Here is a 22,782-nt window from a genome sequence, read left to right on the forward strand (position 1 = left end):
AAACTCTCCTCAGATAAGAGAAATAAAACTTTTGACATGCTTTGTGATTACATAAATCTTTTCATGTTGCAAACCCCCTTGAGCATGGTTCTAACTTCTTCTTTGGTGATCATTCGTAGCTGAGTACGATTGTCTTCCATAAACACGGTTTTAACAATGAGTCCGTAAGTGACTGTGAAGGCCAATTCTGGATCCACACGTCCTTCTACAGTGGGGACATTGGTTTCCGGGCAGGAGTTGATCACAGTATGGTTCTAACTATGGAAAGATGGCATACAAATAGCAGGGTATTTCTTAAAAGGGATTCTCCCCCCTCCCCCACAGACCAGTGGCATTCCTGAGTGGGGACAGCATTCTCCTACTGGCAAAAGTAGTTGAGGGGGTTTCAAGCACCGAGATGTAGACAAACTAAAAATGGAGCCTTGTACAGAGTAACCAATGACAAGCAAGTAGGTCTGCACCTTGTAAACATAAGGAAAGGGTGTGGTGCAGTATTTTCACTGAAAACAAGAATTCCAAATTTGTGCATCATTCTAACCTTACCTGTTCCGATCTACAACTCCCATAATACAGAAATGTAACAAATAATAAATAATTATGCTATTCTACCTTATATTCATAAAGTTATACTGGCATAGCTGCCTGGGGTAGGTGGGCACGAGGTTGGGAAAGGCTGCTCTAAAAACTGGTGCTTTCTGCTCAAGCATCAGAACCTGCCTATGCACTGGAGTGCAGCACCAGGCTCCAAGCCTTTGTGTATGTTTATGAAAACACAGAAAGAAGAAGCTGTAGCCGTTCTAACCCATCTGTACCAGATTTCCACACCAGCCAGCCAGGCTAGTAGTTGCAGCACCATGGATAGCTCCCATACCTCTGACACAGGCCAGAGGTAAAGGGAGAGACTGTGGTTCTTAAAGGGCCAACCAGCTGGTCCCTCCTTCTGTTCCCTGCATCACTGGGCAGAACAGGTAGCCGATTTGTGTGATGAGTCAGGCTCAGAGGACAAGCATCTGTGTAGGTTCCAGACCACCAGCGCTGAACTCAACACATCAGCATGAGAAGCCTAATCCGATTCCCCAGTTGGAGGCTGAGTATCCTTGGACCCACCTCCTCTGACTGCGAGGCCACAACACCAGTTTCCAACTGGTATCCAACCCATTACGTAGAATTGCATCCAATGCAGCACTTACTCTCTTTCCAAAATGCTTCTCCAGAGTTTTTTTTTAAAAAAACTTTATTTGCATTAGCCAATGGCCATAGCAACATAAAACAAGCAATATATACAATTAAAAAGACAACAATTGGTAGAAGGACAATCAAATGGTCAAGATTATTGTTCAGATAGTGGCCCTTAATCTCATTGCACCCTCGATAAACCTAGCAACCTTTGCTGTTGTCTGGTCATTTTGATCTGATAACAGAAAGAACAATGTGGCCGCAGATGGGTGGCCTGGGATGGTATAGAATCATAGAACTGTAGAGTTGGAAGGGACCCTGAGGATCATCTAGTCCAACCTCCTGCAATGCAGGAATATGCAGCTGGTCCATAAAGGGATCGAACCTGCAACCTTGGCGTTATCAGCACCGTGGTCTAACCAACTGAGCTATCCATGGCTCAGCTATCCAGCTATCCAGGTAAGTAGGAGCGGGGTGATGATCTCATTCCTCAGATCTTTATACAGGGGACAGGACAGGAGAATATGAGCCACTGTTTCCAGATTGCCATCTCCACAGGGACAGAGTTGTTTCTCAGTTGGAATATTTTGGTATCTGCCCAACCCTCTGGGGCTGATTTTGAGGGTGGGCTGGAGGCCGCTAGCTCAAGTGCCCTGCATCAGCAGATCCAAAGTGTTCGATACCACCCACAGCTGTCAGCTTTTTCAAAATAAATAAAAAAAGCAAAAGCCTTCATAAAATAGCAAACAAAGCTTGGTGCCTTGTCTCCTAGGAAAACTCCAAAAGGGCTCCACCACTATTATCAAAGCTGCTTCAGAGCTGCCCTAAAGGTACAAAACACAACCGCCTGTACCATCCTATTTGTTCCTCCCTACTAAGCAAAGAAGAAGGGCCGTAAGCCAGGAAGGGCAGAAGGGGGAGTGAGAAGAGGGGGAGGTAATACAGTAGCAATAATGGGAGGATTAAAGCTGTACAATCTTTTCAGAAGGTTGGGGTAGAGGAGCCAGGATCCTAGAGCAGCCCCTTTCCCATACACATGAAGGTGTCGGGCTTGAAATCAAATGGCTAGGAAACCTAATTGACAGAAGCAGTAACACATCTGACAGATCCAATATTGGAAGTTTTTAAAAAGCAGATTTTCCAATTGCACAAATTCTCTGTCAGACTTTAAAAAAAGGGGGGGTGGAGATAGTCAGTGTATAGTCTACTATACACTGACTATCTGCCTTAGATCAGCAACTAACAGGTGCAAAACCAGGATAACTTTATGAAGAAGGTGACAAAGTGTTACCTGCTGAAAGATAAATGTGAAGAGGAGGTTCCAGCCAAAGAAAAAATGTTGTTGTTTTTAAATACAGTTTGGGCTGTTTCTTTTAAATATGGAAAACTGTTCTACCCTTATATAATTTTTGTGCCTGCTGCCCCTAACATTGCTTGTCATTTAAGTGATTGATAAACATGTAACACCTAATTGTGCCTAATCCCTCACAGTTTTTTTTCCAAACTGCGCATTATCAGTTTCCCAGCTGCAAATCTCCCCCCCCCCCCGCAAAAAAAACTACACACATTTTGTGTCCAACCACACACTAAAGAAACCTTGATCTGACCTGTTAGGGAGAGACTTTCTGGTCCACTTTCCTGACTCTCTTACTTGCCATGCATCACCAGGAATCTTTCACAAACATCCAGAAAGATTATATAAGCCTCCCTCCCTGTTCTGTCCATGGGTGTTGCCAACACACTGCTGTCAAATACATGAATGCTGACGGGACATTGTTATAACAGGACAGATACTCTTTGTTCTTTGTATCGGGACTTCGATGACTGCAGGAGTCTATCAGTTTGCCTTTGATTGGCATTCTTGCTTGTTAAAAGATACGCCTGCCTGAAGTGTACAGCCAATTAATTTTCTCCTCTCCCACAGGCCCCTTCCCCTCCCCACTGAATTAAGTCTGAAACCATTAAATCAATGCTTTCACTCATTAGATCACATTACACTGACAATGCAGAATCTGAAACCTGGTTTAAAAGGAAGATGTTATGTTAGGGTGGGAGGGGGAGAATCTCTACTTTAAACCTCTTCCTTTCTTACCTCCTGAAGCTACTATGCATATGCCAGAAAAAGGAGAGGGGGAATTTATTGGGGTTTTAAGCCCATCTCCTTACCCTTAATACCCCCAAAGTTATTCTAGACAGAGAGACCAAAGCCAGTTCTTTTCCATACCCTGATATGACTGAGAATAGGCCTCAGGTCGTCGAGGTAATACTCTTCAATAGCGTGAGGCTTGCCTTCTACTTCAAACACATATGCCGGATACAGCCTGTTGCGGACTGGGATAGCAAAATAGTCGGCAAACTCTTGGCAGTTGATTGTCGCAGACATCAGAATTACCTGTGGAAAGGGGGGAGTATGAAAATGAGCTTCAGAAGCTTCACAGCTTGAATTCCTACTGTGTACTGAATTTTTTTGGGTGGTGGTATTGTTACTATGTTATGTATTTTTATGTTTTTATTTTGTAAACTGCCATGTGTTCCTCAGATAAAGGGTGCTATGGAATTTAATAAATAATAATAATAATAAATAATAATAATAATAATAATAATAATAATAATAAATAATAAAAAGCTGTTTGCATTTTGAAGAGATGTAGGTATAGTTTCAGACACTGACTACATTTGATCTTGTCCATACAAGAAAAAAGCACAACGTGTTTACTCAATGTGCACAATAGGAAGATTAAAAACCCTTGGGGCATAATATAGCTGCAAAACACGTGTCTCTCGTTAATAGATACGAAGTGTCACAAAATCTGAGTCGGAGGGGGGGCTGCTTCCAAATGTCATTCTGCTAGTGTCATGAGATCCCCTCTGTGTAAATGTCATTTCTAGGGTTCGTCATCAGCACGATCAGGCCTCAAAACGTAAGAGCAGCCCTGCCAGTGGCCTCTCTAGTCCAGCATCCTGGTTCCCAGAGGCATCTGGTTTGCCAGTGGAAGAACCACCCAAGTAGGACTGCTCAATTGCAATTCCCAGCAATTAGTATTTAGAGGCTTACTGCCAGTTAAGGAGGTTTCTGCATGTGCTGTAGAAAGAAGGGAGGGGCAGATGGGGCTCGTCAACCTGGGAAGGTAGCCCATCTAAGAGAAGGAAAACTCTGGTCCTAAACCTCCACTGCCTTGTGGAGCAGGTATATCTTCAGGAGAAGAAAAGGTTAAGGAGTAAACCCTACACAAATCCAGAGTGGAGTCCCTAAGGCGGTTGGATGGTGCCTTGTATGCCTCCTTCCGGCAACTCCTGCAGCCAAGCTGGTGCTAAATGTCTTGCCCTGATTTCCTTTGGACCACATCAATGATAATAATAATAATAATAATAATAATAGGCGGCTTACAACATAAATAAAAACACAACAAAGCATCAAACATTAAAAAACAAAATATCCTATACGAGCAACAAACCAACCAACCAATCAATAGAAACAAATAACAATAATAAACAATTTGCAGTTATACCCAAATTAAAATAACCGCCAACCACAACTAAACATTTAACCAACATCGACCCAACAAAAAAAACAAATCAGAAGAACAAAAATTAGAATCGTTTAAAACATTTTAGCCAGTTGCCCCAACCCAAGAGTGCATGCCTGAGAAAGTAATATGGGGGATTTCTAAATCTGAATAATGAAGGACCTGACTTCCAGCTTTGATGAGGTTGTGTCCTGATGGCACATGTTTTGGCGATCCTCCGATACATACTTCCCCCACTATAATATGCGCCTCCAATGTTATTTCCTTATTCTTTGTAAACGTTGCAAGTAGCAACAGAACATATCAATGCTGGTTAATGCAAGCATGATCCTGTACTGCAGCAGTGGGCAGAAGGGGGTTGGAATGAGGCTGAGAGGGGGCTTGTCGTCTGGCCAGCCCAGGACCTCCATATACACTGCCCAGGTCTGAACCCTGGAGAGGTCACGCCAGTGCTGGTAACACAGCAGTTTGACCACCTTCAGAGGCGCAATCCATCGTCTCTTGAGACAGACAGATGCGATCAACAACCTCAACCGTTTCCAACAGTGGAGGTAGGATATAGCCTTATCCTCCTATAGCTGCCTTCGTTGTGCCTCTGTCTACTACAACAGCCTCTCCCAACCTCTGAATGCTTTGCACTGCAACTCCTATCAGCCCCAGCCAACACAGCTGTTGTATTTGTAGTCCAAAACTTCCAGAGGTCCCCCAATCAGGGAAAGACTGTCCTAGAGCATTAGCCACCCATCATTGTTGGATGCCTGAAACAGCTGTGGAAGCCTGCTAAACTTCTCAGAAGAGATGGCATGCTTTTCAATAGTTATTTACGCAGCACATCAATGCTTTCCACCACTTTGCGGCCTTTTCATCCAACAGCGAAACTGTTGGGATCAGGTTTCATTATCGCTATTCTACGAACAGAGGGTTGAGCCAGAAAAGATCGCAAATGCACAAGGGGTACTCTGAAGTCTGCAGATGCTCCCAGAGGAAATTATTCCAGGGGAAACAGAATGCCCAACCATGATGCACTCCAGCTGAAAACTCGCCAGCCCCGACGTGCAGGGATTGCTCCGGGGCATTCCCAGCTGCGTTTCCTGGCTTTGAATGGGCTGGGTTCAGCTGTGATGCCCTTTTCAGCTGGAGAACGAGTGATAGCTGGCAGCAGATGGCATTGGTGAAAGGAACAACAAGGGAACCTGGAAGGCGCAGGACTGGGTGGTGGGGGTAGAAAGAGAACGTGTGCAAGTGGCTGTTACACGACACCCCTAACACCAAAAAGCCAGCATCGCAGTATTAGGAGATTATTTCCATGCCACAGAATTATGATAAGCTGATCTTGCATTTTCAGAATGCATTAACTTGTAGTTTAAATTTACCTTCACAAATCGCGAATTGGTGCGCAACAGTTTACGGACCACCAGCAGTAAGAAATCCATCTCTTCAGTACGCTCGTGCACCTAAAGGGGGTCACAGCAATGAGAGGGCTTAACACGAGTGAAGTGAACTTTAGAGCTGCACTGAGCTCAGAGATCAGCGTTCTCCCTAGCTAATTCTCCGCACCACGGCCTAGGACCCTCATACCTATGGGACCGCCTCTCCTGGTATGCCCCACAGAGAGCCTCAAGGTTCATAAATAGCAACACCCTAGTGGTCCCGGGCCCTAAGGAAGTTAGATTAGCTTCAACCAGAGCCAGGGCCTTTTCAACTCTGGCTCCGGCCTGGTGGAACGCTCTGCCTCATGAGACCAGGGCCCTGCAGGATCTGATTTCTTTCCGCAGGGCCTGTAAGACAGAGTTGTTCCGCCTGGCCTTTGGCTTGGAGCCAATTTGATTCCCTCCCCCTCTTTCTTTTTTCTTTTTCCTTTCTCCTCCTGTGATGAGGCTGCATTTTAATATTTTAATGTTTCAATGTTTTAATGTTGTATTTTAATTTTGTTTTTAAGTTGTAATCATTCAACTTGTTTTTATTATTGCTTGTAAGCCGCCCTGAGCCCGGCCTTGGCAGAGGAGGGCGGGGTGCAAATAAAAATTATTATTATTATTATTAGTTGTCAGGAGATCAGAAGGGTAACCCTGGCATGCACATTTCTCTTCCTCTCTCACCCCATCTTTCCTGGTTGCAGCTAAAAAGGTGCAGAGTTATCATTTGACCGTGAACCGGTTCAAAGTACGAAAGGAAAATAAAACAAGCTAAAGGCAAAAAATGCAGCAGCCAGATTACTGGCTGGGATGGACCCACTTCACTCCTAAAGAAACTGCATTGGCTGCCATTTCATTTCCCAGCCCAATTCAAGGTGCTCACATTAGTGTTTAAAGCCCTAAACAACTTAGGCCTGAAATCCTGACCCTACAGACCCTCCCAGGTGTTAAGAATAGCAGTGTGGCCCTATTGGTACCGTTCCACCACACTCGGAAGTTGAGAGTGGTGGTGGCAGCAGCAGCCCAGGAAAGCGCAATCTCTGCAGCAGCTCCTAAGTTGTAAAATTCCCTCTACACAGGGGTGAGCCTTGCTTCTTTGCTATACAGCTTTCAGTGCTGAAGAAGTACCTTTTTACCCAGGCCATTGGGTGTTCTCAGGGACCACCCTATTTATGTCGTTGTAGTATGTTTTACTCGTTTTACTCGTAATAAATTTGATGACAATGATCTGCATTTCCAATGGGGAGTGCACTCCAAAGATATGGTACCACCACAGAGAAGGCCCTGGCCCCTGGTACCACCAACCTGGCAGCTCTCAATGATGAACGCAGATATTACAGGCATCCAAGCGCTATTCTCATGCAGAAGGTGTGAGGTTAAGAGCCCAATGGAAACATTTCCTACAATAAGCAGCCCTGGTGCAATCTTTTATCTTCCTTCAACTTACTTCATCTATGAAGACGTGGGTGAACTCTGAGAGGCTTTTGGACCCCACTATTTTCTGAAGGAGAACTCCCGTCGTCATATAAATCAGCCTCGTGTCCTTGGATGCAACTTTTTCTAAACCAACCTAAAAACCATTGAAAAATATAAACACCACACATTTTGCTTCAAACACGTATCATGAAAACATTTGTGGCAGTCAACGAATTTTGGTTGAAATGGTTCCCACGCACAGGAAGGGCTGGTATGAAAGGCGCTCTATAATGCACCCTTGTTTGTCCCAAGTGTCACCTGAGCATAATGAAAAAGAAGCTGTTCTGGAACAGAAATGTCCTCAGAAGAACAAGCAACAAGGTATTAAATTGCGGCCCTTTCTGAAAACACCTAAAATTGGTGGTCATTCATTAGAGAAACTTGAGCCACAGACCTGCAGCAGGACGGCAAATGCCTTTTCTGCACAGGAGACTGGGATTCGACTAAACCTCTATTTCAGCGCACAACAAAGGCCGTCTAAGAATCAGACGATTTGGCCCCTCCAATTCCAAGAGGGAAGAAAGTGAAAAGAGAGATTCAGGTGGGTTCTTTACACAACATGCGTTTTAACGTTGGGTGAACGTGCCACTGTACCTGGTAGCCCACAAGTTCCCCCAGGGGCCACGCCCGCTGCTTACTAATCCACCTTGCAATACTGCTGGCACCAATTTTCCTAGGCTGAGTCACTACGATGTTGCAGTAGGTGGAGCGCTGCACACAGTGGTCCAAAACAAACTGTGGAAGCTGAGTGCTTTTGCCGCTGCCGGTAGATCCACGCACGATTAGCACAGAGTTGCTTTCTATCAAGGAGATCATCTATTAAAAAACAAAAAACAAACAAACAGAACCGTAACTTAAGACACATCTGCAGGATGACAGGCCACAATCTTCAACAGCCTTCTCTGGATTTGGATCACCTTCTCAGTTCTTTCACACTAAAAAAAAGAGAAAAAGATCCACATTTGTTCTTTCTGTTGCCCGCTGATGGATTTAGAGGGTTGGTCAAGAGAAGCTTCTCCTCCAGGTGAAAATGATGGAATATGTGGAGCTGGCTGTCCTTACTGGAAGAATCCGCGACCAAAAAGAAGAATTTTACCAAGAAGAGTGGAAGAAATTTAAGGACTATTTGAATAAATACTGTGATATTAAAATTTAGAAATTACTTGAAAGTACCAGAATAGGCCTAGGATTAAATTAAATTAATTAAATAAGTAAGATTTAGAACCTAAAGGAAAGTTAAGAAATTTTATTTTAATTGGAATACTGTGTTTTTAAAAAATGATACCAGAAAACTGCTACATTTTAATTACAAGGAAATTCAGATGGGAGGGCTCAGAGGAAGCCCAAAATATGTTTATGAGGTTAGAAGTTTAAATAATTAATTCATTTGTGTTGTTTAGGTGTTTAGGTATTTAGGTACCCTGTTTTTATTTTCTTTTTTGTTTATATTTGTGATCTTGTCTTTTTTCTTTTGTTTTTTCTGTTTTTCTTTTGTTGTGATATGTGTTATATCTGTAAGAAACTTAATAAAAAAAATTTTTTAAAAAAGAGAAGCTTCTCCTCTCTCCCACTTGCGAACGTTATCCTCAACACAAAGTGCTTCTCCTCTCCTTTAAGGCAGGGGGGGGGGAACCTGTGGTCCTCCAAATGTGGCTGGATTCCAGCTCCCATCAGAATGGCTTCTGGCCAGAGAGGGCCGAAACTGCAGTCCAGCAAACACTGAGGCCAGCAAACCATCGGTTCTCCACTGCTGCTTCAATTCCTATGCCTTACTCTTTCAGTCCGTGTTCCCTTGCACGTGACCTTCCATGGCAGGGGGTTGGACCAGTGTTAGAAACTCAGCTATATAAGCTAGACGCCAAATGGCTCCTTAAACCAGGGTTACAGTCGCCAAAACTGAACGTCCAGCTGCCATTTTGCGGTCAGACAGCTCAAAAGTTGTATTTTTCCCCCGAGGCATTTTTGTTGGGGATTGTAGGGAAAGACCTGCCAAAAAAGTTGAAAAACAACGGTCGTGAGAGTTCTGGTAGCACAAGGATGGAAGACTGAAGAAACCCCAACTAAAGAATCATGGCAAGAAAAATTGATGGACTATGCAGAACTGGCCAAACTGACATATAAGCTACGGGACAAGGATGACTGTGACTTTAAGGATGAATGGGAACCCTTTACAAAGTATCTGAAGACGCAACAAAGCGAACTGGACTCCTTGGCAGGTTTTGAATAAACATTCACAAACTTTTTATTGATAATAATCAGTTAAATAGTTTGAGGATCTGTACAACTTTGTAACATGCAGAAAACAGCATTCTTAGAAAAACCAAAGACTGGAACTGAGGGAAGTCGGGGGGATGGGGTGGGTGGGATTTGTGTGGGGAGGAAAAATGGGGGGGGGGGGCAAGGATGATATGTTTTTGGATAATATGTCTTGTTATAATTTTGAATTAATTTTTTTTTTCCATTCCAGTTTTTGGTTCCTGAAATTGATTCCGATTGTGCAGATGAAATATCAGGGGTGGAATTCTACAGGATGTGGTGTTGTGTGTGTGAAAACAGGCGAGATCCAAGGATCCATCCTGGCACCCAGGCATCTTCACTCGGTCACAAGTGGCTGAATTCCGCCCGGCGAATTTCGAAAGCTGAGTTGGGACTACATGACCCTCCACACTTCCAACTCTACTGTAGGGTTCTGCGATTCAATCCCAGCATCTTCAGTTGCCATAACTTCTTCCCTGACACTGTCCAAAATGAAAATAAAGCTCTGGGGACACTGCCACCCCACGTTCTTGCTGAGTATTACCAAAGCATAGATGACCACAGTGAGATCCTCTTTACCCAAGAAAGGATGCAGCCAGCACACTAAGATTTAATGGATGAAAAAGACTTGATGCAATGGTAGAAATTATCTGGGCATCCAAAGTAAGGGGGGGGGTTAATAGTGCTCAAGTTGTGAACCTGTTCCTTAAGTGGCATTGTGATGCTCATTCAGAATAGGCCAAAAAACCAGCTCCCTGGTCCATTAATCTAGTCCACATGCATCAACAGAGAAGCTTGAGACAGATATACATGGGAGGAAGCTATTGATGAATTACAAATATCAAAGGCAAGAAAACCCTTTCCAATACCTGTTTAAGCACAAGTGAAAACCAAGCAGACAGTAGCTTGGGGGTGGGAGAAAGACAACACAGCGTAACTTTATAAAGCCAAGATGCAACATCATTTACCTCTTCTCTGTATCTTGATACAGGCAGATCAGGATATTTGTAATTGCTGACTGGCATGCAAGTTGCAGGACTGGATTCACGCTGGGGTGGTTGGAGTGGAGCTAGAGACACAGTCAAAAAGGTTCAGAAAACACATGTCAAGTCAAATGCGAATTTGTCAGTTTCTCATTTTTTCCAACCTTAAATTCAGTTCTCCACATCAGTTTGGAATAAATAAAAGTCCTTTTGAAAATCCATCAGCTTTTAAAGCAAATTTCGCCCAATATACACAGGCTTATATGCAAGCTTACCTAAAATACAATTTATTTTTTTTGCAAAGCAGATGCTACTGAAATAATGCATTTTTGTATGCTGTTTTGTATGCCAAGACCTGGCTTAGTTACATGAACTATGTTGCCTCTGCAGTTATTAAAAAGATGCTCTTGCATCTGAAGCCACTTTTCTGAAAAAAGCACTTTGCTTACTCCTGTTTATAGCTGGCTATAAATAATCTGGATTCATTTCTGTTCTATACATCTTCTGAATAGTTCCCCTCCTCTGCCCCCGCCCCCACAAAGAGTATTCTTCCCCAAAAAATCCACGCTTTGAATTGAGGATTAACTGGATTTCCTCATATTTGCAGAGCTTGCATTATTCATGGCTTCTTGAAAGATCTGTTTTTTCTGGTGGCAAAAATCTGGACTTTTTGAAAGCACACAGACAGGCACACAAGCAAGATCCTTTGCCCTTGCTGATACAATGTGTAAATTATTAGAGAATACAAACAAGATTTGGCAGCTGAATCAGCTGCAGACTTCTACTAAGTATTTTTACAGCACCTCTCGCAATCCTATTTCCCAAAATTACATGGGGGAGAAAAAAAGACCCACTTGATTTAGGTTAACTTAAAAAAAATCCTGTTTACCCAGGTATTTGATGGCCAAATGTTCATATTTTGTATTTTTATATAGTGAACCACCCTGTGATCTATGGATGAAGGGCAGCATACAAATTTTACACACACACACACACACACATATATATATATATATATATATATATATTGTTCTTGGCAACTTGAAACTATTAGCTGTGAGGGTAAGTGACTAACTGTTTAAATGTTTTCACTTGTTCTCATGTTCTTAGATGGTTTCATTGTTTTTAAATGTTTGAAACGTGTTTTTATTTTTAAATATTATTGATTTAACGTTTTGGCTTTGCTGCTCCTCTGGGAGGAAGCGTAATAATAGGAATGTAAATAACAACAACAATAGTAATATTTGAAAAACCAAAAAACTGAGTCCTAAAATGGCTTTCCTCCGCAAGTATTATAATGAATATTTGCTGAGCCTCAAATAGCCCCATCCACAGAGGCTACGTAACACCCTGATGTGGATGAAATGACGTACAATATTGATCGTGCACAAACTGAACCGAAATTCCACTTGCAGTTTACAACAGAAGAGCCACACTAGGAGCAGTATACCTGTCTGGAATCAGCCGGAATGCAGCAGTCTGGTCTTTAACTGAGAAGGGTGCAACAGCCCAGCTTGGACAACCACAACCACACTTCAGTTTAATACTTCAACCATACGTCCATCAGATTCGGCTGGTGGCCCAACAGGGATAGCCTAACTTTTTTCTTTTGTCCATGCTCTGGTAACCTCTCTCTTGTGAAACACAGCAAAGAATAAAACTGACAGAATCAGAGAGTGGTCATGTTCACACCATTCACCTATTGTCCATGCAGCTAAGCTTCTAAGGAAGCTCAGAGCAAGTCCTTGCTTATGGGAATACCTGAAGGCTTACTAAAAAAAATCTCTCCCTCAACCAGTAATAGTCCCATGACTGAGATTCTCCATAGCTTCAAAGACAGAAAGAGAAATTGGGAGTTGGCAACAACTCACTAGGAAGTAAACCACTTCCTAACCTCTTCTCTCTGCTGAGATGAGAAAGCTGAGGGCACACACCGGACTGTTACAGGATGTTAACAGGAAACACTGAGCCTAGGGCTTGCTGATCAGAAGGTTGGTGGTTTGAATCCCCGTGACGGAGTGAGCTCCCGTTGCTCGGTCCCAGCTCCTGCCAACCTATAAATTCGAAAGCACGTCCAAGTGCAAGTAGATAAATAGGTACCGCTCCGTCGGGAAGGTAGACAGCGTTTCCGTGCGCTGCTCTGGTTTCGCTAGAAGCGGCTTAGTCATGCCGAAAAAACTGTCTGCAGACAAACATCAGCTCCCTTGGCCAGTAAAGCGAGATGAGAGCCGCAACCCCAGAGTCGTTCGCGACTGGACTGAACTATTAGGGGTCCTTTACCTTTAAAGACTTCCTGCATTTCACTGCTGACATGAATGTGCAACTTGGGCCACTGTGCTGTTGCCCGGGTTGGGTGGCCATCTGCCATGTAGGCTTTGAGATTCCTGCATTGCAGAGGGTTCGACTAGATGACCATTAGGGTCCCTCCCAATGCTACCATTTTATGATTCTGTAATTCCAAAGCTTTATATAAATGCAACTAGTCTTAACAATCAGCCCCCTTCCACCAAGGTCAATGGCATTTAAAGGTGATTAACTTCAGCTAGATTGTGCCCCTAATGAGCAGTAATACACTTCTCCTCCTTTTAATAAGGTTTTCTGGCCAGGATTCTTCTAAATATAATCCTTGGGAAAACTCATGTACACTACAGCATTCTGTCACAACAGTACAATGCTTGCTGGCTACCCACCCTCTGGCAAATTCAGAGATGTCAGTATGGAAACATCAACAGCTCTGCATGATTTGACCAATGCTGGAAGATATTTTAAGCCGCTAGGAGAAAATGGTTCTGGCAGCATTGGAAAAATCCAAAGAGAATCATTGCCAGGTGACTAGAAGTTTGTTGGTGACACCCAGGATCCTGAATGTCATGCTGTTTCCTAGCTCTAAGTAGGATCTATAGAGGAAATGTTGACACTGGGTCTTTACGGGCTTAATATTGGCGTCCAATACAAATTTCTCCACAGCACAAATGGTTGCCATGGAACATTTTTTTCTTCTTCACACAGAATCACAACACTCACCCTCTTGTGAACTGTGACACAGCAAAGTGGGTAGCATTATAAGAAGGCGGGGGTTAAGCCGGTGAGCCCCCAAACCTTTACTCAGGGTAGGGGCTGAGACCTCTTGTCAAGTTCTGCTAAGTTTGCCGCTGTGGGTGAAGTTATTATGGATGAAGTTGAGGGTTCAGGAAGGGAAGGGGCGTTTCTAACATAGAATCTTCTTGCGTTAGCATAAATACAAAAGGGGAGACCAAACCAACTGCCCTCAAGATTCTGTGGACTGAACCAACCGTCCCAAAGGTTCTGTGGACCCTGGAAAGCATATAACTTCCTCTTCCATGCCAAAGATAAGCAACTGTGATTGCTTCAGGAGCGGGATCAGGAGAATTTCAATGGACGTGAAATGAAGGGAGAATCATTCCTCCTCCGCTTCCAAAACTGATGCTAAATCCCTTCCTTTGGCCCAAGGAAAACCCTCATAACAGTTTCAATGGTGATGGGTCAGCTGGTGACAAAGCATGGTCCAGAGAAAACTGGCCTTCTGCAGACGTGATGCTTGGACAGAATGCAAGATAGTTGGGTGGCAAACAATGAAGGAGAACTGCATTCTGCCTGTCCCCAAATTACTGTTGAAGACACTTAACCAGGCACCCCCAAACTCAGCCCTCCAGATGTTTTGGGACCACAATTCCCATCATCCCTGACCACTGGTCCTGTTAGATAGGGTTGATGGGAGTTGTAGTCCCAAAACATCTGGAGTTTGGGGATGCCTGCACTTAACAGTAGGGAAGGGATAGCCAATCTGATGTGCTCCAGGTGTTGTTGGGACCAGACTTTATCACAGAATCATAGCGTTTGAAGGGACCCCGAGGATCATCTAGTTCAACCCCCTGCAATGCAGGAATATGAAGCTGTCCTATACAGAGATTGAACCTGCAACCTTGGCGTTATCAGCACCATGCTCTAACGAACTGAGCTATCCAGACTTCCACCAGCCCCAGTTAACATGGTTAATAGCCAGAGACGATGCAGAATGCAATCCAGCAACCTCTGAGAACATCGTGCGTTTTCAGTCTAGGAAAATATGCGCTCAGTTCCTCCTGTTGACTCTTGTGCACAAGTGTTGCACATATACACAAACACACTCCAGCTAGGCACCACTTCAAGTTCACATACATGATCTTAATCCAGCCTCTACCAAATGCAGCATCTCACAATCCCTTCTCACAATTTACACATGACTGCCTAAGGTGCCTTTAAAGTTAAGGAGGAGAATTTTTTTTTTACCTGGTTCACAGGGAGGCCAACTGCTGTCTGATGCATCGAGTTCATCGGACTCCAGTTGTCTGTATCTTTCAACATATTCAACTCCAGCACTCTGTCGAGCTCTGTCAGGTGGGAAGACAAAATACAGTCTCACTCTTATTTCATAAACTCAAAGAAACCTTTATTTTTAAAAAAGTTTTACAAGTTGTGTGTCTTTTGTCTCGCAATTTGATCCTTCTACATGGTTTTGTATGTACAGTGGTGCCCCGCAAGACGAATGCCTCGCAAGACGGAAAACTCGCTAGACGTAAGTTTTCCGTTTTGGAGGTGCTTCACAAAACAAATTTCCTATGGGCTTGCTTCGCAAGACGAAAATGTCTTGCGAGTTCCTGCGGGGTTTTTTTCCTTTCCCCCCCTTTTTCTAAGCCGCTAAGCCGCTTATCCGCTTAGCCACTAAAAGCCGCTAATAGCGCTAATCCGCTAAGCCGTCAATGGGCTTGCTTCGCAAGACGAAAAAACCGCTAGACGAAGAGACTCGCGGAACGGATTCTTTTCGTCTTGCGAGGCACCACTGTACTGTGGCATTTTATGTGTTGTGACTTGCAGTTGTTTTTATCAATCATTTAGTAGTTACTTATTGTAATTGTAAAGAGTGATTTCTGTTTATTTGCCGATGCTTTGAGAGTACACTTGTACCTTGGTTCTCAAATTTAATCCATTCCAGGAGTCCGTTCAGCTCCCAAAAATGGTTCGAAAACCAAGGCGCAGCTTCCAATTGGCTGCAGGAGCTTCCTGCAGCAAAGTTGAAGTCATGGAAGCTGCGTCGGATGTTCGGCTGCCAAAAAATGTTCACAAAACATAACACTTGCGACTTTCGGGTGCCAATTTGTTCAACAACTAAGGCATTCAACTACCAAGGTACCACTGTAGATTTTATTGCGTACTATTATATTCTAATAGATTATTTAAGATTGCTTTGTTTGATATAGTGGTTACATTTTAAAGTTATGTTTTATGGTGACTTTTTATATTGGGTCAGATTATTATAAGATGTGTGTTCTTTGTTGCTGTAAACTGCCTTGTGCATAGTAATGAATGAATGAATTTATTAATTCGGTCACAGACCAGTTCCAGCCTGTGCATAGTAATACAGAAAGGTGGCGTACAAATTGGAAGTGATATGAAATAAGGCACTCCTGTTAAGTGATGGAGAAGGATGCAGCAAGTTGTAAATGGCAACTGGGGATGCTCACTGGACCAGGTTTGGTCCCTCAGTCACACACTGAGCTCCAAGGTGCACCACAGGGCCGGTCCTACCATTAGGCAGACTGAGGTGATTTTCAACTGTCATAAAAGGACGATGAAATTACATGCAATCAATTATTATTACAGTGGTACCTCAGGTTACATACACTTCAGGTTACAGACTCCGCTAACCCAGAAATAGTGCTTCAGGTTAAGAACTTTGCTTCAGGATGAGAACAGAAATCGTGCTCTGGCGATTTCGAAGCGACTCTTCAGGCTATTTTTTTCTTCTTGCCTGCTTGCTTGCTGGTATCAATAAATAGCTATTAAGCACTAACCACAAAAATAACATCAAATTAACAAAAGGAATGCCAGCTTGTCCCTTCAGAGGAATTACTGGGAGGGAAACACAATTTAACACTAAAAATAATTGGCACATTTGTACTATATATACTCCAACAATAACACGTTAGGCTTTAAAGGAATTCAGGGATTTCAAAAGGTCTTCCCTGACTTAAAGCTATGAAATGACCTCAGAAAAGGTTGTGAGCCAATGCCAGCAAAAGGGGGGGGGGGCTGAACCCATACAAAGGAAACCACAGAGACACATAAATATGTACATATTTCACATATATACATCACACATATTTCAAAAGCGAGGCGAGGGATCTTACAAATGACATAGCTATAACGCTCACATTTCTTAAACATATATACATCACACATATTTCAAAAACGGGGAGAGGGATCTTACAAATGACACAGCTAAGATGCTCACATTTCTTAAACATGTGTTACAATTTTTATTATTCTATACAAGAGATGGTCACAACAACTGCACACAATGAAAAACAGGGAGCATCCCAGTATATGGAGCATTTCTATTATCCTTAACGATTTCTCATCCAAAAGCTGGAAGACCTTGCGGCTCTGAAACAACCACCTCACTGCAAGAAGTTGCTGTGGAAGAAGTTGAAGAGCCAATAAACAAAAGCTTAATCCAGACAAGACTGAGGCGCTGATGGCTCCCTAGACCAGATGGATGGGAGGCAGCCTGCTCAAGATGGGGTTACACTCCTCCCGAAGGAGCAGGTACTTAGCTTGTAGGATCCGGATCCAAGTGACCTCAGTGGCTCCGACTTGTGGCTCCAGCTGTGCCCCTACATCATGGGTAGGCAAACTAAGGCCCGGGGGCCGGATCCGGCCCAATCACCTTCTCAATCCGGCCCGCGGACAGTCTGTGAATCACCACGTTTTTACATGAGTAGAATGTGTCCTTTTATTTTAAATGCATCTCTGGGTTATTTGAGGGGCCTGCCTAGTGTTTTTACATGAATAGAATATGTGCTTTTTATTTAAAACGCATCTCTGGGTAATTTGTGGGGCACAGGAATTCGTTCATTTTTTTCTCAAAATATAGTCCGCCGTCCGCCCCCAAGGTCTGAGGGACAGTGGACCGGTCCCCTGCTGCAAAGGTTTGCTGACCCCTGCCCTATGTGGACAGAAGAAGCCTAACCTCTGCTGTCTATGCTCTGGTAACTTCTAGGCTGGACTACTGCAAGGCATTTACATTGTTGAGCTGCCTTTGAAGACAGTATGGAAACTGCAGCTGACATATTATGGACTGAGGCAGGATAGTCGGAACATATTAACACCAATTCTGGCACTGGTTTTTACCTATGAAGCAAGGACAGCGTCTCCCCACATGAACCAACCCAGACCCTGTGGAGGCCACTCCTCATGTGCACCCTTCATGGGAAGTTTGGAGGATGGCAACAAAAAAAGGGGATTTTTCAGTGGTGGTTTCCTGCTTGTGAAAACTTTCCATGGGGAGGCACACCTGGAGCCATCTTTGTCCAGTCTCAGGTGCCAGGCAAAGGCTTTTCTTTTCACCCAGCCTCTTAGCCCTTAATTTGAAGGATGGCATTGTGGCCTCTTTTAGCAGGGCAGGACTTGTAGCCCTGCCTTTTGGTTTAACTGTGTTTTCAGTCCTTCATTTGACTTTTTTTTTTAAAAAAAGTTTTCATTGTTGTTTTTAACTGATTTTAATGTAAGTCACTTTGAGTTAGTTTTTAAGAAAAGCAACTAACATAGTAAAAAGTAGCTGTCTTATTACAAAAGAATTTCAGAAATAGACCGGAAAGAGAAGTTGCTGAATTAAAACCATGGAGAGACCTGGTCTGAATAGAGACATTGGATTCTTATCTCATTATACAGTACAAGATAAAGCTATTTTTACTGCAGTTGTTAACAATCGTCAACAGGTTTCCCACACCTATCAGCCAATCACCCATTCGCAACACCCTTCTGAGTAATACCCCTCCCCACCCTCTCACTATATATAAGGGTCTGGTGACTTCTGTTTCAGTGTATCTGAAGAAGCGTGCATGCACACAAATGCTCATACCAAGAACAAACTTAGCTGGTCTCTAAGGTGCTACTGGAAGGAATTTATTTTATTTTACTTTTTGTTTCGACTACGGCAGACCAACACGGCTACCTACCTGTAAATAGTAAATAGTGGTAGCAAAGCTCCCCAAAGGAAAACAAAGGTTTTCAAACAACACATCCGCTAGCAGCACAAGTCAGTGCCACCTCTCCAGTGCCAATGCAAGGGGTGCCAGTTCTCAGTGCTACACAATCAGGATACTGGTTCCTGCAGCTGGAGTAGGGTTGCAGATTTCAGCTTCGCAATGAATGGAACATAGTTTATTGGAGATTTGCAACAGGGCAAATGTTTTTGGGTTTTTTTAAGGTTCCCCCCACCCACCACCAAATGATGACTGAATGAAAACCTGAGTAATAAGTTAACATAAGTTATAACAAGTTACAATAAGGATTTGCTGAGTTAAGAATTCGAACTGGAATACAAAAGGGGGAGGTGAGAGGAGGTCCGGGAAATAAGTTAATGGAAATAAGTAATGGAAACTACATTTGTTTTGTTTCTTTGTATTTTTGTTACTTTTTGTGCATTTTTGTTTTTTGTTTGTTTTTTGTATTAATTTGGAAAAATCTAATAAATATTTATATATATATAAAAAAAGAAAACCTACACCAAATCCATTAATCGCCAGAACTTAAAATATAAAAAACATGTCGTGGGACTAGCTATTCTAACACGGAATTTTCAACTTACAAGATGGCTGGTCTTGACCTATAATGCTCTCGATAATACAAAGTGACAGGGTGCTAAGGCAGCACATGAACAATGGGAATTTAAGTGGAAGCAGTAAGATGTACCAAAGCCACTGGAAATCGTAACTCTGAACGCAAGCACTTGTGACAGCATCCCATCTTCCACAAGCCTGGATATTTCGGAGGCCCTTATTTTTCCACTTTAATACCCAATTCTCCATCCCTACATCAATGTTTTTGTTAGCAAGAGACTAGGGGTTTTACTTAATACTGATGCCAGCATCAATCAACCCAGAGGTTGTGCTTTCATCTGTATGGATGCTCTTACAAACACTGCCCCCATTCCAGCACCAGTGTCTTCCTCATCCCTCACAGCTGCTTCAGTTATAGCTGGCAAAGGGCTGAACGACAATGTTATGTGCAGTGTGAGGTCACTGCTGAAAGTGGATGCCCTATGTCAAATTTGCCCTTCCCCAAGCTTTACACTGAGATGCACTTACCTGCCATGGAAGCAGGTGCCTATTGAGACTGATTGGGCAGAAGTTCAACAGTAGGGGGAGCCAGAGACAAAGAGAGGCAAAAATGTTGTTTTCCTTTTGATTAATTTACTTTGGTGTTGGGGGGGGGGTTAGTGAGGTGCCTCAGGGTTCTGTCCTCTCCCCCATGCTTTTCAACATCTACATGCAGCCACTGGGAGAGATCATCAGGGGGTTTGGGCTGGGTGTTCATCAGTATGCGGATGATACCCAGCTCTACCTCTCTTTCAAATCGGAACCAGTGAAGGCCCTGTGTGAGTGCCTGGAGTCGGCTGGAGGATGGATGGCATCTAACAGACTGTGGTTGAATCCTGACAAGACAGAAGTACTGTTTTGGGGGGACAGGGGGTGGGTGGGTGTTGGGGACTCCCTGGTCCTGAATGGGGCAACTGTACCCCTGAAGGAGCAGGTATGCAGCCTGGAGTCATTTTGGACTCACAGCTGTCCATGGGGGAGCAGGTCAGTTCTGTGTCCGGGGCAGCTACCTACCAGCTCCATCTGGAGTGCAGGCTGAGGGCCTTCTCGGTTGTGGTGCCCGCTCTGTGGAACGCCCCCCCCCATCAGATGTCAAGGAAATAAACAACTATCTGACTTTTATAATGTTTTATGAAGTCATTTTTTACATGCTGTAAGCCGCCCAGAGTAGCTGGGGAAACTCAGCCAGGTGGGCGGGGTATAAATATTATATTATCATCATCATTATCACTACTACTACTATTTTAAATGTGTACTAATAGCGTTTTCCAGAAAACGAAGTGCCGGAGCTCACCGCCATAGTCGCCAACGTCGCCGCCATCTTGAAACCAAAATCACATGACTAGATGCTGGGCTATACCATCTTATCGGGAGATTCAGATTGTTTCCCCCCTCAAATCTGTGCATCACGAAAAGGATGATCAACACAGTACGTTGATATGGTGCTGCTCACACTTGCCTTACTTTAGCCAACTGGCCGACAGCTTCCTTTCTTGATTGGCTCCTGATGCTCTTCCTGAAAGAGCCCCCACCCACCCCTCGCAGTTTCTGATTGGTAAAACTTTCACTCTTTCAGCATCGATTATTCTGCAACTCCATCTTGTTGCCTTCTTTGGTAAAAGAACACCTGTTGGTGCTACGCAGGGTTGCAGGAACCTAATCCGGCAGCGATACTTTTGCTTTGCTTTTGACGTGTGCATGGGCAGCCTAGCAACGTCGGATCTCCTGCCATGCTTTACGCCGCTGGCAGCACCACCACTCCCCACCATGCTCCGGGGCACGAATGCTCAAGGCAGGGAGGATGGCGAAGGTGGTGGCAGCACAAGGCAGGGGCCAAGAAAAGATGCCGGAACTGGGTTCCGGCACGTTCCACCAGAAGAAGAAGAAAGCACTGTGTACCAGGCCATGGCAGCAGGTCTCTGAACCATCCGCCACTGGAGAACATAGGAGAATGCTCTTGTGCTCCTAAAAGAAGAAGACTCCTGCTGGATCAAACCAAGGTCCTAGCTAGCTAGTTCAGATTCCTGTCCTCACAGTGACCAACAAGATGCCCCAACAGGAAACCTGCAAGGAACAGCATTCTCCCCAACAACCTTCCCTAAAAACTGATATTCAGTGACAAATGCCACCTCTGACATTGGCGGAAGTACACACCTGTCTTAGCTAGTGGCCATTGAAAACATTATCATCCATGAAATTAGTCTTCTGTTAAAGAGATCAAAGTCTGTGGCCTTCACTACATACTATAGGAGTTCCACCATGCAACTATGTCCTGTTTGTTGCCTTCCCAAGTGTTCTGGCTGGCACTGTGGGAAATGGTATGTATTAGTACGGGGGTCAGCAAACTTTTTCAGCAGGGGGCCGGTCCACTGTCCCTCAAACCTTGTGGGGGGCCAGACTATATTTTGGGGGAGGAAATGAACGAATTCCTATGCCCCACAAATAACCCAGAGATGCATTTTAAATAAAAGCACACATTCTATTCATGTAAAAACACGCTGATTCCCAGACCGTCCGCGGGCTGGATTGAGAAGGTGATTGGGCCGCATCCAGCCCCCGGGCCTTAGGTTGCCTACCCCTGCTTTAGTGTGATCCAACAGAGCTGCTATTACATTATTATTATTATTATTAATAATAATAATAATAATAATACTCGCTGAAAAGAGTTTTCATCCGATGTAAATGGCAGCGACATTCACAGGGGCTGTGGCCTTTCCTTTAGTAGACAAGGTGGCATTCAAAACTGGAAGACGCTTGAATTCAGCTACTGAAATAGGCTGATTCGGGAAAGAAAAGGGGGGAATGGAAAACTCATTAATTCAAAAACCTTAATGCGCCACTGCATTAACTAGCATGACGCGTACCTTTTCAGAATTTCAAAGCTTCGGGCTTAACAGTTATAAATATTGAAGACTATGTAGAACCGCAGAATAAAATCTAAATTCTTAACCCAGAGGGGGGGGGGGGTTCAGTGCTAACTATACAAGCTACGTACAAAAGGTGTGCAGCTTACAGACCTTGCATTCAACCTGCTCAGTCACTTTTTCTAGGCCGAGAATGACTTTCAGTATTCCCTGATCTCACAGCCATCTTATTTCATCTGACCTGAGCTTATCGGTTGAGTCTTGCCTATCATTCTCATTTTTTCCTTGGAAAGGACCACAGCATCATTTAAGTGAAGGTTTGTTTTGAGGAGGGAGGGGGAAGAGAGAAATCAATCACAACTCAGGTGCACACCCCTTGCTTCGCTTCTGAATGTGGAAAATATATAGAAAGAGTACCCCTTGGC

At 43.8% G+C, this 22,782-nt stretch overlaps 1 protein-coding gene across 3 annotated transcripts in view; it reads right to left on the minus strand.

The window, feature by feature from the left end:
• The window catches only part of TDRD9 (tudor domain containing 9), a 91,548-nt gene that overhangs the window by 54,697 nt on the left and 14,069 nt on the right, over positions 1-22,782 (minus strand). The window contains exons 1-7 of one of the 3 annotated variants that reach the window (XM_079983016.1): positions 20,788-20,946; positions 15,124-15,224; positions 10,819-10,919; positions 8,189-8,410; positions 7,566-7,688; positions 6,077-6,157; positions 3,401-3,568 (exon numbers count right to left, since the gene is read on the minus strand). In XM_079983016.1, coding sequence (XP_079839142.1) covers positions 3,401-3,568; positions 6,077-6,157; positions 7,566-7,688; positions 8,189-8,410; positions 10,819-10,919; positions 15,124-15,224; positions 20,788-20,900 — 909 coding nt within the window. In that variant the 5' untranslated portion in view covers positions 20,901-20,946. Of the gene's footprint in view, positions 1-3,400; positions 3,569-6,076; positions 6,158-7,565; positions 7,689-8,188; positions 8,411-10,818; positions 10,920-13,857; positions 13,957-15,123; positions 15,225-20,787; positions 20,947-22,782 lie in introns of those variants that run through there. The other 2 variants (XM_079983015.1, XM_079983017.1) reach the window with 2 other exon arrangements.

This window comes from Podarcis cretensis (genome assembly GCF_951804945.1).
Source record: "Podarcis cretensis genome assembly, chromosome: 1".
NCBI lineage: Eukaryota > Metazoa > Chordata > Lepidosauria > Squamata > Lacertidae > Podarcis > Podarcis cretensis.